The sequence below is a fragment of the Rattus rattus genome, chromosome 3, assembly GCF_011064425.1.
Source record: "Rattus rattus isolate New Zealand chromosome 3, Rrattus_CSIRO_v1, whole genome shotgun sequence".
NCBI classification, from domain to species: domain Eukaryota; kingdom Metazoa; phylum Chordata; class Mammalia; order Rodentia; family Muridae; genus Rattus; species Rattus rattus.
Genome location: NC_046156.1, coordinates 102758942 through 102777245, shown reverse-complemented (window position 1 = coordinate 102777245; position 18304 = coordinate 102758942). Strand labels below are relative to the sequence as shown.

At 48.9% G+C, this 18304-nt stretch overlaps 1 protein-coding gene across 1 annotated transcript in view; it reads right to left on the bottom strand.

Moving 5' to 3' along the window:
* Nucleotides 1–4407: 4407 nt before the first annotated feature.
* Maml3 (mastermind like transcriptional coactivator 3) overlaps nucleotides 4408–18304 on the bottom strand; it is a 427735-nt gene continuing 413838 nt past the window's right edge. The window contains exons 3-5 of the mRNA XM_032898431.1: nucleotides 14130–14432; nucleotides 9168–9252; nucleotides 4408–7823 (exon numbers count right to left, since the gene is read on the bottom strand). Coding sequence (XP_032754322.1) covers nucleotides 6820–7823; nucleotides 9168–9252; nucleotides 14130–14432 — 1392 coding nt within the window. The 3' untranslated portion in view covers nucleotides 4408–6819. The remainder of the gene's footprint in view (nucleotides 7824–9167; nucleotides 9253–14129; nucleotides 14433–18304) is intronic.

The window sequence follows — 18304 nt, the reverse complement described above, 5'->3', positions numbered from 1 at the left end:
GCTTTGTGGAAACGCTCCCTTTTGCAGAACCCGGCCCTGCTCGAGAGTTTCCCAGTGAGCCAACTGCACTAGGTGTGTAGTCCTGGGCTCTTAGGATACACGCTGAGGGTGTGACTGTTTTAGTGAGGACAAAGCCTGGCCCACGTGCTGGCATTCATGTGGGCCATCACTACAGCCTCTGACATGGCTTCTGTCTTGATGAAGAGCCCCAGGTAGAAGCAGCTCAGGTGGATGGACCCTCAGCACTGGCTACAGAAGGGCAAGAAATGCCAGGAGATGTTAAAGGCGTGAAATAGTCAGACTAGAGAGTCATCAACTAATCACAACTCTGTCTGTGAAGGTGTGTTTCATGAAGAACAAAGGAAAAAGGGAAACATTGTATCATTTTAAGGATTCCCTAAGGGGACATTCCCCTTGACAGAGGATCTTGGGTCCCTGCAGACAGTGGCAGATCTGTATCTTGTGGGGCTTGTGGTGTAACTGAGGACACAATGGAAGCCAGGTGGCTGTCCTGTCTTGGTGTGCAGTCACTACCTGGCACTAGTCATTTGATATTTCATCTTCTCTTCTGACAATTGGGAGGGATTCTGGCTTCTGGCCTCAAAGACCTTAGAAAAAAGGATCTAGGTAGAGCCCTCTGTCAGCTGGGTGCAGACACCTTCTAGATACTCTTTAGTTTTACTAGACTATGAATAATAGAAAAGAAAACAAAAAGTAACAGTGCTTTCATAATAGCAAGAGGAGCTAACAGCCTCCTGGACAGCACCGGACACCCGAAGGAACACTGGTAAGACACTGGTTTGCAAAGGGGACATTTGGACTTAAGTCGAATTCCATCACTGGTAGGCGATCGACTCTGGACAAGGTACCCCTCAACAGGAAGTTGTAGGAAAGAAACCAAGCACTCCAGCGTCATGAGACCATGTCTGCCCAGTCACCTTGAAAATGCCACACTAGATGTAGTTGGGTTTTATTGATGTTGATTTGGTTTTGCCCTATGGCATATTTACCACATCTAAATGTTATCTGGAAGAAGAAAAGAAGAAAACTTTCAAAAATGTTAAGATCTTAAAATAACTTCTCCTTTGATTTAGTTATGCACATGCTCATGCACACACATGTCCCCTCACACGCATGCTCACAAATGGTTAAACACATGTGGAAACAGGCAAAAGTTGAACCAGGCTTTCAAAACTGATCTTCAGCTAATACCACAGAATTAGCTTTTGTTCTAACCCAGGACGCCTCTGTAGTATTTTAATTACTATTAAGTTGGGCTATAAGACCCCAGTTAGAGCTAGCCTTCTCCACAGTGAATTTCCTTTTCTCTGTTTTTGAGACAGGGTCTCAGGGTTTTCTTGATTTCATAATCCTTCTGCCCCAACCTTCCCAGTGTCTGGCAGGCTGTAAGTCTCTGCTTGGTCTGACAGTTGTATATGTCTTTATTAGTAAATCTGACACTTTTTACACTAATAAATCAGATTCATTACTTGGAAACAAAGTCATGAGAAGAGGGAACAAGGATTTCCTTTTGTCTACTACCGAAGCCTCAGAAGGGGTGAGGACCAAAGGGTGGGGAGATACTTGATAAATCCAGTAGGGAAAAAGGGACAGCGGTGGAAGACCTTTGTGAGATTGCAACAACTTGGATACAGAGTAAGAACTAGAAGCTATGTTGTAGGTGTTTTAATGACACCGTGGCTAGGGTAGAGAGTGAATGCTCTCTGCGGCTGAGTGGGGATGTGGTCATGGGCCGTGTTTTGCTTTGAAATGACTCCCAAATTATGCCTAAGGAATACTCAGGGTAGAGTAGTGGCCATGATGGTGATGGCTGGAGGTACTCTTTCTGTATCCCTGATGGTTTGGAAATGTTTAAGGTTTTAAACTCTTAAAGAGAAGTTGAAACAAACCAACAAACCAACAAATCAACAAATTGGGTTTTTCATAGCTGGAAAGCTTCTTTTGCTCTGTGTCAGAGATGTGATGGGGACCATGCATTAGTGTTGGTCTGGCCCTAGTGGCCTGTGCAGGGACATGGGGACTCCTGGGTATGTGGAAGCTGCTTGTTATCAGAAGTGAGGTAGGCACCTGTGACAGCCGGGCCATTGATTCAGAGTGTCCCGTGCCCTTTGAACTGAACAACAATGACCAGGGAGAATAAGAGGAGGGTGAACAGAACACAGTAAATCAGGAAGCAGCTGAACACTTAAGACGTGGGTCTCCTGTAGTCTTGTTCCTTCACCTTCTCCTGCTTGTCTCCATGCTTGGACATCAACATATGTCCAAAGCATCACTAATAAGAAAAATATTACATCATTTGTTCCCCACCCCCCAGCTCCCCCTTTCTCAGACACTTGAATCTGGGAAGGTCCTTAACCCACGAAGACGCTCCATGTGTCTCATATGCCCAGTGATTTCCTAGGAATCTAGAAGCGTCGTCTCTTCCTCCCTACTGCTCTAGGACATCACAGCACCCGGAAGATCACGCATGGAAAACTTTTTTTTTTTTTTGAGATAAGGTTTTACTATAGGCTAGCCTCACACTCACCAGAGATCCACTTGCTTCTGCTGGGATTAAAGGTGACCCACCACGTCCAGAAAGATAACAAAAACCTTATCAGGACGGACTTTGATATGAACCACACACAGGAAAGGAAGATCCTGAGTCATGCCTAGGGTGGCTGCTGCTACAGCAAGGGGCTGGATGGTGACCACGGCTTGTTATTGTCCCTCAGTCAAATGGCTTCAAAAGTCCTAGTCTCCAGAGACTTTCACACTGAGCCTGAAATGCAAAAATCTTACCACTCCCCTTGTCCCCAACCTCAATACTGCCTGACTCATAGGATCCACCAGTTCTTGGCATTTTCTAGACTGGCAGCTACAACCATCTTGTAGAAGCCGCCTCTCAGGCACATGGTAGATGGTTGTGAAATGTTTAAACATGAACTTCATACCACACATTCAGTTTTATCTTAATAAAATTATAGATTTATTATTTTTTTTAAGAAGAAAGGTATTCCACTCATCCAGTGCCCAACAGATTTTAGAATAAATTTTAAAGAGAGGAGTCATTACTCTTGTCAGTGTGCCATGTCTTTACCCTGTTGTTAACTCTCTCTCTCTCTCTTCCATTCTCCCTCCGATCAAAACAGATCCATGTTTACCATCCTGCCAGTTGGAAGAGTCTGGGTTAGCCCACTGCCAGCCAATCTGGAAGCATAGACCACTGTGGGTAGGGCTAGCCTCTTCTTCCACAGTCAAGTTCATGCTTTCTCTTGGCTTATGTATATTAAAACTCACCTTTGTTTTGGAACCGCTTCTGCTCATGACTTCTGTGATCTATTTTCCTGCTTAACTCGGTTTTGAAACGTGTTACTTTACTGTGTTTTAAGTTTGATGGGGTGTCTTGGGGCAGGTCTTCTGAAAGTGAAGAAATGAATTCCCACGTATAGGTTTATTAATGAAGGGCTTGAGGAGAAAAAGAGAGTGGGGCAGCAGAAGGAGAATGAGAAGAAACCAAGCAGAAGGGCAAGTGTAAGCCAAGCCCTCACCTCTGCCTGATCCTGCCGCCAGCTTGGAGCATCGTTCGATCTCCGTTTGTCCAGACAGGTTAACTGGCCTGTTATGATTCTGCAGCAGTGAGTTACTGGCTAGAGTTAGCGGAGGAGTATAAACCTGAAGCATTTTCAGCTCAGGGTGGGTACAGGGAATGCTGGGTGAGGCCCTGCACTGATGGAGAAACAAGGAATACCAGGAAGGGGAGGTGTCAAAGTGCCCATCTCGGTGGACAAGACTGCTAATGTTTCTTCCTAATGCATTCCCGAAATTTTTATCCATCAGATTTTCTCTTCAGAATATTGTTATGCATTTATTTGCGCGCGCGCGCGCGCGTGTGTGTGTGCGTGTGTGTGTGTGTGTGTATGCGCGAGCACGCATGCGTGCATAAACCATGGGGTTCATGTAAAGGTCAAAGGACAACTTGTGAGAGTAAGTCCTCTCCTTCCACCAGGATGGTTCCAGGGATTGGACTCAAGTAAGCAGGCTTGGTAGCAATCTCCTTTACCCGACGAGCCATCTGGTTGGCCCTGCCACTTTCTGAATGCGCTGGCTGAACCAGTTTTGAATTGTTCTAGTCCTGGATTTATGAACAGACTCATGTTAGACCGTCTCCCTCCCTTTTGCCCCATCCCTCAGGGTGCTCCAGTAAATTTAGAAAAATCTCTGTTTGTGTGGTTGAGCTAGAAAGGTGGAGAGTGATTGATTTCTACTGTTAAATACTCATTTAAATAACAACACCACAGTTCTGAGAAAGGAATCTGCAGTCAGTCCACCAAGACCCAGGCAGGATCCATCTGCCTAACTGGCAGCCGGACACAGAGAGGACCCTAAGGCCGACTGTGCTGTGGGTTGATTCAGATAGTGACACTTTATTGGCTGGTTGTTTTCTTCTTTCAAAGCGGCGCGTCAACATTGCTTCGCTTCTACGCATCAGAGTTGTGTACATCCCATGAAGGAGATAAGCAATGCTTGATGCACAAAGTAAAAGCAAAATAGAAAATCCGAATAGAATGGAGAGAGTTGCCATACGTCATACAGTAGAAATCAGTGATTAGATGTCATCTGAAGTGATGAGTTAGGGAGGAAATAAAAATACTCTATTTTAAACAAACATTATATATATATATATTTTATATGTATACTTTTTACATATAGTAGACCCAGTGATATCTGTAGCATTGTAAAAACTTATTTACAAATAGCTTTTTTTTTAGACATTACATATACATCAGCACCGTAGTAAAAACAAAACAAAACAAGCTCATTAAAATCTACCACTCTATTAGTTGGTCCTCAGACTGGGCACTTGCAGGAGGCTTTTAAAAGACAACGAGCCCCCTCTCTCCACCTCCCGTTTCTCATCATTGCTTGTATATGTCTTTCCTGTACATGGCAGGAAAATGTGATAAATTTGTACTCTATGCTTTCCCGATTTACTATTTTTTTTTTTAATTTTTATTTTTTGGTTTTCACGTGTTTCCACTCAGTTTCCCTAGTGGCAGTTCCTCCCCATTCCAGGAGGTCATAGTCACCTTGCCACCACCTCTTTGGAGAGGCACACAGCTCCTCACCCTGGTACCTCAGGCTTTACTTCCTGTCTGAGCAGGTCTGGAACTCTGGGGATATGGAGAACAAATCAAGGGTTCCCCTCTCCCTCTCCCTGCATCCCACCTCAGCTTTCTATTGCAGTGCACCCTGTCTGGACTTTCTTGGCTATGGCCACTTTAGTCCCCACAGGCTCCGGTCTTCTGTAGTAATATGTATGTGAAGACATAGAAGGAAGCCAGTTTGTGGGACGGATGTGCGGGCGCGCATGCGCACACGCACGGTTAGGAGGAAAGTAAACAACACGGACAAATGCCACATGACCTCCAAGATGGGACTGCGGGAGGCGAGGAAAAGACCAGGAGACGAAGCTCGTGACCATAGAGGCTGTTAACTCCTTCTTAGTTTTCACTTCAGGCAGGCATGTGTGAGTTCCAACGAGAACGGCTGCACAGCTTTGGAAGTGGAGTGAGTGCCCTTAGGATAGCGACCACACCTCCCTCTCCTCTCTGTAGTATCCAGAGCAGTAAGATGGAGTTATGCGGTTCAGCTTTCCCATCTCTAGCATTTGACATTTGTCTTCGTGATGACGGAGTTGAGAGCAAGACTGATTCTGGAGTGTCATCGATGACACCATCTGAAAGAACTGGGCATCTTCAGGCCATTCTTCCCTGGGGACCGCAGAAGTATGGGTGTGGCTCTTAGAAGCCTGCAGCTCTTATCAGGGCGGCCCGCTCCGCTCCAGCAGAGACATTTGACTTTCCACACGGTGGAAGAAGATTCCAGTGCCGCCTTCGCATGCCGGGCACTGTCTGCATTCCTGCATTACGTTGACTGTGCCTCAGCGCTTCACTTCCTGGATCGTCTGTAGGGAGAAGTAAAGTCATAGAGGCTGGGAGGAGTGGAGGCAGGGGTGAGGGTGGAAGGGGCCGGCTTGGCAGACATCGAATTCAGCAGGAATCTTTCCACCCCATGGCCATAGGCATATGAAATCCAACTAGATATGTCAAATCGGATGGGAGCTTAACTAGAGCGACGGTCACCATGGCTGAAGCTGACCATCATGGCTCCGAGCTGGGCCCTTGGTGAGGCTCATAGCTGGCTCCCCTGGTGAGGTGCCTGGCAGCAACACCTTACCATTCCTGAGGGTCATCGACGGGCAGGATTCAAACAGGCCTGGAGGATCTTTGCGTGTCTCCCTGGGGTCAGCTCAGGTGAGCTCAGGGTTCTTCATTCCTGCCTCCAAATCCAGGAGCGTGTCTGGAAGCATACATCTCTTTCTGACCTTTGCACATGGCGTGTGTGCATCCTCTGCTGGGCCTTTTCTGGCTGACGCCCCATCTCTCGTCTCCAAAGCTGAGGTCTCGGGACCCGAGGCAGGAAGGCCTAAGGGGCCATAGTCCCTCTGGGCCGGAACAGCTCCTTGTGGGGTGCTCCGCAGAGGAGATCTTGTTGCCTTGACTTCCCCGCCTGCTCTCTACATCCCTTCTCTGCAGGCAGGTCTTGGCTCCCCCTCTCTACTTGATTGCTCTGAGGAAGTCAGGGGGAATGGTGCCCCACGGAGCCGGGGACGGACACCAGCCTTCTACTGTCAGCCAGACGCCATTTTCTCAGTTTACGTGGGTCAAAAAAACAAAACACAAGGACGGGGCTGCCGCCCTGTTTCCTTTTCACTTGTGAGGCTTCTCGCAGAACAGCGGATGGGTTCCCTCCTGACTAGGGATTACCAAACAGTTCATCCAGCTCTTGCATCCACTCATCCCCTGGGCCACTCTTGATGATGGAGTCCACGAGGTCTGTACTGTCTGGGAGGCCAGGGAAGGAAGCCCCGGCACCCTCACCGCTATAATTGTATGACATGTCCTGGGCAGGGTTCCGCTCATAGGCCTGGCCCTGGCTGCCTGCAGCAAAGCTGCCACCTGCTATCTGCTGCTGTGCTGTGGGCTGGCTGAATGCTGGCATGCCCGGGACACCCTGACTCAGGCCCGGCATGACCAACGGCCTCACCTGGCTGGCACCTTGCTGTCCTGCCAGGGGTGGCATCATCTGACGTCCCATAGCTGCTGGGTTGAGGGTTCTCACTGCGCCAGGGTTACCATCCATGACTGGCTGGCTCAGTCCCTGTGGGAAGTGTTGTTTGGTCAGTCTTGGCTGACCAGCTGCAAGTGGGTAGCTGGCGCTATTGTTGAATGGTCCCAACTCGCCACTAGTCCTCCCAGGCACTCCCTGTAAACTTCTTTGTTGCCAGTTTTGTGCTCCTTGCTGGACGGTTCCCATGACACTCTGAAGTCTCGGAGGGCCTTGGGGCCTAGGCAAGGCCTGGCCCACAGGTCCTTTCAGCTGCTGGTGTTGCTGGGAAAAAGCCGAGTTCACCAGCATGCTCTGACCAAAGCCACTCACCACGCCGACCCCTTGGCCGGAGGCTGGCTGCCTGGGTCCCTGGGGTTGGTTGTGTGGGATGCCCATGCCACTTTGGTTGGGGTGCTGCAACATTTGGGTCATTCCTGTGTTCATGTTGTACATTCCCGGCTGGCTGGTTGGAGGGGCACTGTAAGGGGCCAGTCCTATCTCTGACTGTGCTGCTGCTGTAGCCATTGTCCCTGGGTTCTGGGACGGTCCCATTCCCACCATGCCCGCATTCTGTGCCATCAGCCTTGACGTCCGCATGCTCTGGAGAGCCACTGCCTGGTTCCTCACAGCTGCTATGTCCTGGGGTGAACCTAGAGAGAGAGAGAGGACAGCCATCATCCACTGTTCTCCATATCAACGTATAAGACGTTGCTGGAATCTTCCTCAGGATGACAATCCCGCAATGTGAAAGGATCTACTGCGGTAATAAATCTTCAGAGGAAAGGTCATTACTTTTAATGATCGTAACGCCCGAGTTGCGAACATTTTGCAAAATATCGAAAAGTACAAAGTCAGAAATGAAAGTCACCCGATTCCCAGCATCCAGAGAAGATCCCTGCCAACTCTTATTTATATTTAAATAGACACAGAAAATTGAGGTCATGCCCCCCCCCACCCCCCGGGTTCCATTTGTTCATGTTTCAGATGCAAGCTATTTCCTTCTCTGGGTACTATGCCTATTTCCTTCTCTGGGTTCTATGCCATCAGGTCAGTGGGTGCCAACTCCTTGGGCTATGCTGGGTGTGGTGCTGTGTGCCTGTAAGCCAGTCAGCTTGGAGGATAGGGAGACATAAAGATCCTGAGCTCGAGACCAGGCTACGCACTGAAGTCCAGGCTGGCTTGACGTATGTAGTGGGATTCTCTCTCAGAAAGGAGGAGGGAGAAGATGAAAGGGAAGCTGAGGAAGAAGAATAAATCTTCTCACTGCACATTCTCTCTGTCGACTTCATGCAGTTCAGTAGAGAACCCACTCAATGACTCTCCACTCAACTGGTTTTTGTTTCCCTTTCGGACATGAGTAGGACTTGAGGTAAAAGGTTATTACCACTGCCTTCAAGCTGTTTGACCAACAAGGCATATTTTAGATCCACCTCGTAGCTCTCTGACTCATCATTGGCTAGTGCAAATGGGCAAGCGCCTGCAGCTAGAAGAAGAAGCCATCCCGTCTCTCCTTGCTCGGCAAAGACCCATCATGTCTTTCTGTAGCAAAGCCTACCCTTTTGGACTGGTAACCACTCTGCACCTCCCCCCCTCTCCCCTCCTCTCTTCTCTACTCTCCCCCAGTCCCCTTCTCTACTCTCCCCTCTGCACTAGGATGGCTGTCTCACCATGCAAACAAGACTGCTAGTGGGGCCGACGTGCACTAGCTTGCCCTTACGAGTTGTTTAATGATCAAACTGCTCTGTAGCCTTGAGGAAGGAAAGCAGTCGAGTCTTACACCCCACCCTGGGCTGGCTAGTACTTTTCTGTGACCACCGAGGATCAGCGGGCCTACCAGAGGCCCTCCAGGAGTCCTTTGTCCTTGCTCTCTTTAGTTTGCCAGTTGTTAAGTTCATCGGTTCTGACCTGAGAATACACAGAAAGCAGTGCCTCGGCCATAGACTTGGGCTCACCATAGTGGGAAGCCAGGGCCAGCAGACACACAGTGGCCTCACCTTGGAACTGATTGACCTGCTGCACTGGGTATGGAGTCCGCTGTTGCTGGAGGTGCTGGCGGGGCAGGTGCGGCTGCTGTAATTGCTAGAATGACAGAAGACAAGAGAAGCCAGAGGTGAGACGGGGGAGCACACAGTTGGGGACCTGCCAGCTTTCATGAAGGCAGTGTATTATTTTTTCTCTCAAAGACTCAATTTTGTGCGGAAAAACCCCATATACGTAGAGGGGCTGCCTAAAGTCAACAGCGGCTGTGGGTGGATTTTCACAAAGTGGAAATACCTAGAAATCAGACACTTGTTAGAGGCCCCCCACTTCATTCGTCTCCCAGAGCACCATTAACTTAACTTTGACCCACACAGGCTACCGTCGTACTTCATTGAAAGGAATTCATCCAGTGCATGTCCTGTGCCTGGTGAGGTTCCTTCAGCTGAGGCGTATGCTTCCTCTTCACTACCGTCTAGTATTCTACCGCATGGACATACCACAGCGTACTCACTCTACCACAGACAGTCATTTTGGGTGTCCTAGGCCTGTTGCAGATGTCACTGCTCTGACACGTCTTCTGCTGATAATTACTTGTGCTCGATGCTGGACTTGCTGGCCATGTACCGAGTGAAGCAATTTTAACTTTGATTTTTCCAATGTCAGCCAGAGGACTGCTTTCCTTGGCACTCTGGGGATCTGGCTCAAAGGGACAAGCAAGTACTTTTTTTTTTCTTTTTTCTTTTTTTTTTCGGAGCTGGGGACCGAACCCAGGGCCTTGCGCTTGCTAGGCAAGCGCTCTACCACCGAGCTAAATCCCCAACCCCAAGCAAGTGCTTTTTAATGACCTAAGTAGATACTGTGGGTACAGGAACATAGGCTCCTCAGGGGCCATGTTTAAAAAAAAAAGGGCTAATCTTATGCCCATGAAGTCACACCACCTGTACAATGCATGTTTACAAGTAAAATAGTCTGGATTTGCTGCTCCGAAGGAACCGTGTGGGACTCCACCTATCCTGGGAGTCCAAGGCCTGCCTTTTAGTCTTTCTGCTTTGACTTGCGTGGGATTCTGTGCCACAAGCATCATTGCCAACCTGCTGGGCGGGCTGTTCTGATCATTAGAATGTTCGAAGGGAGAGACACAAGGGCAAGGGGAAAGAGCAGGGAACCATGCTTCCAGCTCTCGGTGGGCCATCAAGCAGTCACGTGACCTCCGATGCCACTTAACTGCCTTCCCGCAGCTACAGAATATTCATTAAGTACTTTTTATCTGTGAGAGCCCAAAAGAACATGCAACCAGATCCCTGCTCTTCAGAGTGTTCATTATAAGAGCAACACCCACTGGCTACTTCTTACCACATGTGTTTACTTCCGTTTTCTCTCTCACGTTTACTCCTAGGCAGGTCTGTAATTTTCCCAACTTCTTTCTTTTCCCCTAAAAGACCGGCTAGCATTCTGTCATCCACAGGAAAGAAACAACCACCACCACCACCACCACCACCACCACCACCACCACCACCACCACAACAACAACAACAACAACACCCCACAGCTTCATGTCTCCCATGGGATTCTACAGAAAAAAAAGAGATCCATCAATGTAGACCATTACGAGTGTAGGCCAGAAACCAAGCGGCCCTTTCAGGCGATGGTGCAAGGGTGTTATTGGGAGTAAGTGGAGTTTTTAAAAGTTTCTCCTGACCTGGGGAGATGGCTGAGTCAGGAAAGTAATTAACTGCCTCAGAAGCATGAAGATTCGGGTTTGAGTCCTACATCCCAGGTTGAAAGAGAAAAGAAAAACGTCAGGCGTGGTCTAATCTCGGGGCTGGGGAGGCAGAGGCAGGCATCTCTCTGGACAAACACTCTAGCCTACGTCTCAAGCTCCAGGCCAGTGAGACGCCCTGTCTTAATGAACTAGGTGGACAGCACCAGAAGAATGCTACCCGCGGTTCATCTATAGCCCCCATATGCTCACATTTGCACGCACACCGACATGTTTCTCCTTGTCAAACTTCCTATAAAGTACCCGAGTTTAACTGTCTCATTTACAAGAGGAATGTCTCTGGTCGGTGGGCTGGGGCCTGGCCTGGAGCCAGGATTCTCTACTTCTCTTCCCTGCTCTCAGCATGTGGTCTCAAACCACAGCCGTTCCTCCTCGGTTTCAGTCTTCCCGCCTGTAAGTGACGGGACTTCAGAACCTTGGCTGCTTATCTGAGACCTCAAGTGGGAAGTTCTGTCCAACCTCTGTGAGTGCACAAGAGGGGCCGCGCTATGTGCTTGTCCAGAGCAAGGCCTTATTAGCCTCAGCTCCCACCTGCTTTTAACCTTCGTGGCTCTGACTGCCGGGTCAACCGAGTCCCCGAAGATAGGCAGGATCTCAAATCTGTCCGTTTTCCATCACAGGGCCCCTCAGGAAACACAAGTGTTTCCAATATATTGTTTTCAGAACGGAAAGTGACGGGGCACGTTCAATGCTGCTGAGACTGAGAAAATCAGAGTCAGCCTGGTGCTGATGTGATGATCAATATTACTCTCAGGGCTGGGGTGCAGCCCAGAAGCGGAACACTTGCCTAACGTGTGTGAGGCCCTAGGATCCACCCCCAGCACGGCCAGTAACAGCAAAGAAAGCTCAGCAGAAAGTTGGGAGCATCCCACCGTGGAGGCCCCCAGTCACCCAAACTCAAAGCATCACACAGGGCACAGAGACATTCCATTGACATGGATGGTACATGGGCTGTAGCTTTTTATCTACAACAATCCCTAATACTGTCATGTGTCCTAGGAGCCATTTCCATACACATTTGTGCAAAGCATAGTTTTCTAGGGACTTTGCATTCTTTATCTCAAACTTGAACATAGGAAAATTATGCAAACCCACCTAACCTGCTAGATGAAGACAGGCTGGTTTTTAAAAATGTGTGTGTGCGTGCATATGTGTGTGTGTGTGTGTGTGTGTGTGTGTGTGTATGCTTTGTGTGTGTGTGCTTTGTGTGTCAAGGGTACAGCAATCTCTGGTATTTTCTCACTTTCTATTTTGTTTGAGGCAGGGTTTCTGGCTTGCCTCTGTATATGCCAGCTAGCCGGCCCGGTAGCTTCTGAGGGCCCCCCTGTGTTCCCCATCTCACTGTAAGTGCTGTCATTCCAGATGGGCACTACTTCACCTGAGATTAAATGCAGGCTCTTGTGTTTATACAACAAGCACTTTACCCATCTCCTCAGTTTTCTGTGATTTACTTACTTATTCAAAATGATATTAAAAACGAAAAGGAGAGACAAGTCCAGACCCTGAGCTGGGTGATTTCAACTTGGTCCCTTATAGACTGTATATACGGTTGCTAGGGCAACTCAGACAGGTTTTTGTTTCCTCCATGTTTTCTAGGTGGTCCCATCTCATCACGATCCTGGGGGGGTTTCTATCCTGTCTCCTTGTCCGAAGGCATGGGTTTGACACACCTCTCCCTGCAATCTTCCACCTCCCCCTTTTGCTCCTCAGGGCTTGGTGGACCAGGCTGTGGAGAGACATGAGAATATACCCCTGGGTAGGCACAGATGAGTTCTGCCTGGCTACTCTGACTCCTTCTGTGTCTCAGTTGCCGCCTACGTATCAGAAACAATTTCTCAGGGCACCAGGCATACCTGAAATGCCCTGGCGGAGGAGAGATTTACAAAGCCCAGAGCCCCTTCGCAGCTCCATTTATCACTACCAGAGAGATATTAGCACAGCTCCTTGTCACACACCTTATGCAGGGCGAGAAGGATAGAGGTTTGTTTGTACAATGGCTGCCAGGTGGCTGACTGACCTTGGTCAGAAGGGAGATAATTACATGGCTGTTCAGGAGCATGAGCCAGGTATGCTCGGCAGTGCAAGCTTTCTCTCCAGAGGGTGACCAGTATTATTCATAACTGCTCTTCTGGGCGGGTAGGGGCCCTGGTGTGCCCACAGCCTACTCAGTACCTTGGAGAGGAAATCCCAAAATTCTAATTCTCTTACAAGCAAGGTTTGAGCAGGAGTCAAAGCTCTGCGGGGCTTTCCAGCCTACCCTGAGACACAGGGCAGGCCTGCTGTGCGGGATGCCCTATGCAGGGTTATTAGAGGCTCTCTTAAGGACAGATTTAGGCAATTCCTCAGGCTAACACTAAACCAGGCAAAGCATCTAAAAACAAAACAAGTCAAAGGTAAGAGGGGTGGTCTGCAGGGAAGGTTTTCTTCCAGAGCTGAGGGTTAGATGGCTGGGGTGGATGAATATGTTTGGGTAAAGGCATGGTTGTATAGGCCTTCTTTTAACTCACAGATTTCGAGAGTTGTAGGGAAAGGTGTCAGGGACTTTCTCCAGTTACACCCTCTCTATTACCCCTGTTCAAGTTCTCTGATAGTACTATGCCTTACTGTATTGCTCCTATAGTCCTAGGGTTCTGTTGCTATGAGGAGATGCTATGACCGCAGCAACTCTTACAAAGGCAGATGTTTAACTGGGGCTGGCTTACAGTTTCAGAGTAAGTTTAGTCCATTATTCATCACAGTAGGAAGCATGGTGGCACGCAGACAGACATGGTGCTGGAGAAGGAGCCGAGAGGTCTACACCTTGATACAAAGACAGCAGAAAGAGACTGTGTGCCATACGGGGCATAACTTGAGCCCAGGAGACTGAAAGCCTGCCCCCACAGTAACACACTTCTTCCAACAAGGCCACACCTACTTCAGCAAGGCCGTATCTCCTAACAGTGTCATTTACTATAGCCAAGAATTCAAACACATGAAACTATGGGGTCCATTCCTATTCAAACCACCACACCAGTCTAACATTTCCAATCAACTCAGTTGAATTCTCTAGTCTTTCTGATTTTCCCCCCTTTGTGTTCCTGTGAAGGGCAGGGCCGTGAGCGTCTTGACAGGGACAGTGGTGACTTTCTCACCAATAGGAGGTGCCAAATAAGTGCTTGTTGAATCGGTGGCTTAAACCTTGGGGCATGTTACCTACCTGCTCAGCCAGGATCTGCTGCTGCTGCTGTTGCTGCTGCTGCTGCTGCTGCTGCTGCTGCTGCTGCTGTTGTTGTTGTTGCTGCTGCTGCTGCCTCTGCTCCCGAAGGAACTGTTGCTTCTGATGTTCCATCAGCTGGGCGCGTTGATCCATTAGCATCTGCTTCATGATGGCTGCCTGTGGCTGGCTGCCTAGGAATCCAAGACCCCCAGGGCTTGCTCCGGAGACCATGCCGCCCGACCCTGGAGGCACAGAGTTCTGCATGGGGCCCGTGGTCCGGGGAATACCAACTGCATGCTGCTCCTAGAGGGACCAAGAAGAAAGCAATTTAGAGATTCTGCTGGAACACTTCCTGCCATTTCATGGGACACTTCTGGGGAGGGGAGTGGGAGCAGAGATGCTAGCTTGGGGATGCCAGGGGTCCAGAGTGGTACTGGTTACACCTCAAGAAAACCATCTTGTTGGCCTCGCCATAGCAGAACTGGAGAGGCTACAGGGGCAGGGAATAGAATCAGAGAATGGGTCCGGGAAAAATGGGAAACCCAAGTCATCTTTTGAGATGGGATGGCGGAGTGGCCGTATTATGATTTCAATGCTCTGTTTCTCTAAAACAAGGAAATAAGCCTCCGTGGGGGCTCACCATAAGTCTCAAAGTCAACTCTACCCTTATCTTCTTTCACAATCCTATCGCTTACTGTCCACTTTGCTAAGACTTCTTAGTAAATAGGAGAGACGTGCACGGAAGCCATATACTGCTACAGTGCTAACACACAGACCTGATGCTTGACATTAGTTCAGCTAATCAAAACACCTGCTTTTTTGTGCTTCGTGTGTGTCTGTTTTACTTTATTTTGGGGGTGTGTGTGCATTTTAATTCTGTCAGGCAGAGGTTTGCTAGTAGGAACTGAAAATATTTTATTTTGACCAAAGCTATGTGATCTCAAGAGAGGGACTTCTTGGGAAGACCAAGGGGTTCAGTCGGAGGGAGAAGGGCATGAGAAGGTAATGGTAAGGAAACATGATCAAAGCGAGTTATATACATGAAATGAGAAATAAGGCATTTTAAAAAGCTATGCAATCTCCTAATCTCTTTTAAAAATAGAATTGCATCCCATGTGTCTGGGATAGTTTCAACGCCAGGGGCTGGACTGGGACTCTTGGTCCTGTAATTACTTGTCAGAGAGTTGACAGAAACTCATGAGGACTGACCCCCGGGTACAGAGGTATTGTGCTAAGTAGCTAATCCCACAGAGCCCAAGGGGTATCTGGGAGAATGTCCTCAGAAGGGACATCTATGCAGCTGCACAGTGGAGGCTACCAAGGGAAATTGCTAGTGGACACAGGAGGTGTGTAGTCAGCTTCTAGACAGAAGTATCAACAAAGCGGCAATGGCGAATGCTCTGGGGATGTCCTGTGGAGACAGTCCTTCCTTTCGATTCACTGGTGTTGAGCAATTAGCCTGGGCACACAGGCACTCACACGAGGACAGGCACAGCCATACCACGAGGCATCCTCATTGGGGCCCAACAAGAAGAACCAATAAAACAAAACATCTACTATTATTTTAAATTATAATCCAAGCTGGATTTTTAATATATCCTCCCCTCTGAGTGGCTACTGTTTTGATATAGATGTGGTTGATTGCACAAGCAATTTTCTCTCAAAATGCAGAAACAAGTCTGTCTGCCTCTCCAGGCCCAGTTTGAGGTTGATTCCCCCATAAACCTGGGCTTCTTGGCCTCTGGTGCCGACCCAGGCAGGAGGTCCTTTCTGGTAAAGTTCCACCTAATGCTACACCTCTACTCACTCTGCCTCTCTACACCCAAACAAAACCCGGGAAGCAAACCAAAGCACATCGCCTCCATGGACCCAGAAACGATAGCTGAGGGAGATATGGTTAGTTTGTGAAGTTGTTCAGGACACAACAGGATGGTCCCTAAGAGAATCATCCTGATGCTGACGCTGAGTCTACTTCAGCATTATTTCCACTTATGTCCCTGAACTCTAACTCCACAGCACCAAGCACACGTATTAGAACAGCCATTGTGTGTGTGTGTGTGTGTGTGTGTGTGTGTGTGCGTGCGTGCGCTCCTATGCGCAGGTGCTTGCAGAGGCTAAAAGAGGGCATTGGCTCCCTTGGAGCTGGAGTTCTAGGTGGTAGTTGTGAGCCTCCTGGCATGGGGACTGGGAACTGAACTCTGGTCTGAGAAAGGCAGTTTGCATTCTTAACTGCTGAGCCATCTCCATAGTCCACAATAAAGGCTTTTATTTATGCGTGTTCTCCGAAATCAGGTGGAGAGCTATGAAATACTTTTAATGTTAACAATGGACCTTTATGACTGCAGGTATCCAGATGCACAGGAGACGCCCCCCCAATCTTCTAGTGCTGCTTGCTACCAGTTTCTAAGCCCCTCCTTGCTACAGGATCAAGCTGTTTCTTGCCTCCTCGAGAGACAAATGGCTGATCAACTTGACACTTAACGCCAGATCGAGCCAACCAGCAGAGGACAGATAATAGGTTTCCTCCCATGCATTTCAGCCTGTGTGATACTTCTTGGTTTTGATGATGAGAGATTTGAAGGGAAAATGAGATCCAAGGAAAGACAACACTTTCTTCAGCTTTTTCTTGAAAGGGCTGTTCTTTCTGGCCTTGTTTCTCTCTAAGCACTGAGATCTTATTGCCCATGTGACCCTCTGCATAGCTGAGGGACGTAGCCAGGAGTGAAGGACTTCGTTCACAGCCTTCTCTCCCCTCGGAAAATAAGAGAGGCAATCGAGGCGACGGTGTTCATACAACCAGCCTCATTTTGTTCCCGTGGACACCGTCAAGCTTCTGGTGTTACTTTCATTCCCCAAATGGTCCTGCCCCCAAAGTTGTTAAGGCTCCCAATGCAGACTACACCACCCAATATGGCTGCAATGTTGCCTTCCGTATACAACGTCTTAAGGGGCTTCTCAGCAAACGCACAGGTGTGTGTCCCAAAGTGGGAAAGCACATTATGATTGGCTTTACAAATGAAGCTGGGGCAGGCGGCTGTTTGTGTCACGGGCTTCTTTTAACCTCAAACCTAAGAGGGCTTAATGAGAAATAGTCTGTCAAAGTCTAGGATTCCAAGTCCCCACTGTCGTTTCTATGGAGGACACATACTGGGTTGTGCAATTAGAGAAAACCAGAGTGAGCTTTCGTCATGCGACATGTAATGCCTTGGAGCCAAATGATGCAGTATTTTTAGTTTTAATTACTGGTTTGTTCTCCACTCCCAGCCCAGCCGACCTCCCCTTGCTTTCCACTCAGAATCTTAATACATTCTCTTCTCCTTGAATCCAATTTGCTACGCAGATCTTCGAGGCTCTCCAAACACTCTTACTTTCTCAGTAAAATAAGGGGAGAAAAAAAGAGATCAAAACCAAAGAACCTGTCTTACACATTCCCCTTCCGCTCCAGGGACAAGAGCTTTAACAATTTTCTAACGGCTAGAGCGAGGGGGGGGGCGTGTAAACAACACTCTAGCCTCCCCCAAAGAGGCAGTTTCCGACTTCAAAAATCAGAGGCGATAAAAATATCTTCCGAGAACAGCCAGCTGTTTATTTATAAACCCACTTGTGGGGAAACTTGCTTTCTCTGAAGGGATTTTTCCCCCCCACAAGAACATGCAGCATTTGGGTGATAGGGACCAGAGATGCGGCGGGTATGGAAGGTCATTGGTTCCTGGGAGGGACAGGATGCGGACAATCTGTGTGCTTGGATCCAGCAGACCCTGTGCTTCATCCTTTTCTAGGTGGCCCGGAGGGGGATCCTCATGAGCAGCTGTTGTTCTGCCCGTAGCCCAGCAGAGGGTGGTGTGAGCCCGGGACCACACTCCAGGCCTCGCGCCGAGTTCCCCCCACCCTCCGCCCCCCATCGCAGATGGCTTAATCAGGGCTGGGTCCCCCGCCCCGCCCGGGCCGCCGCTGCGGACGTGGAGCCAGGCAGTCAAGTGTTCCTGCGTACAGCAGGTAGCCTGGCAACTGCGAGCATAATACGGAGCAGATGGTGTTCGCACGGCGTGATGGACATCACACACGACAGCCTGAGACAATCCAGGAATTCCCTGGTGGCTCGAGGCCCTCTTTGCACAAAATGAGTTCTCTCACCACGGCGGTGCATCTTAAGGGGTGGAGGTCTCTCCCTTCCC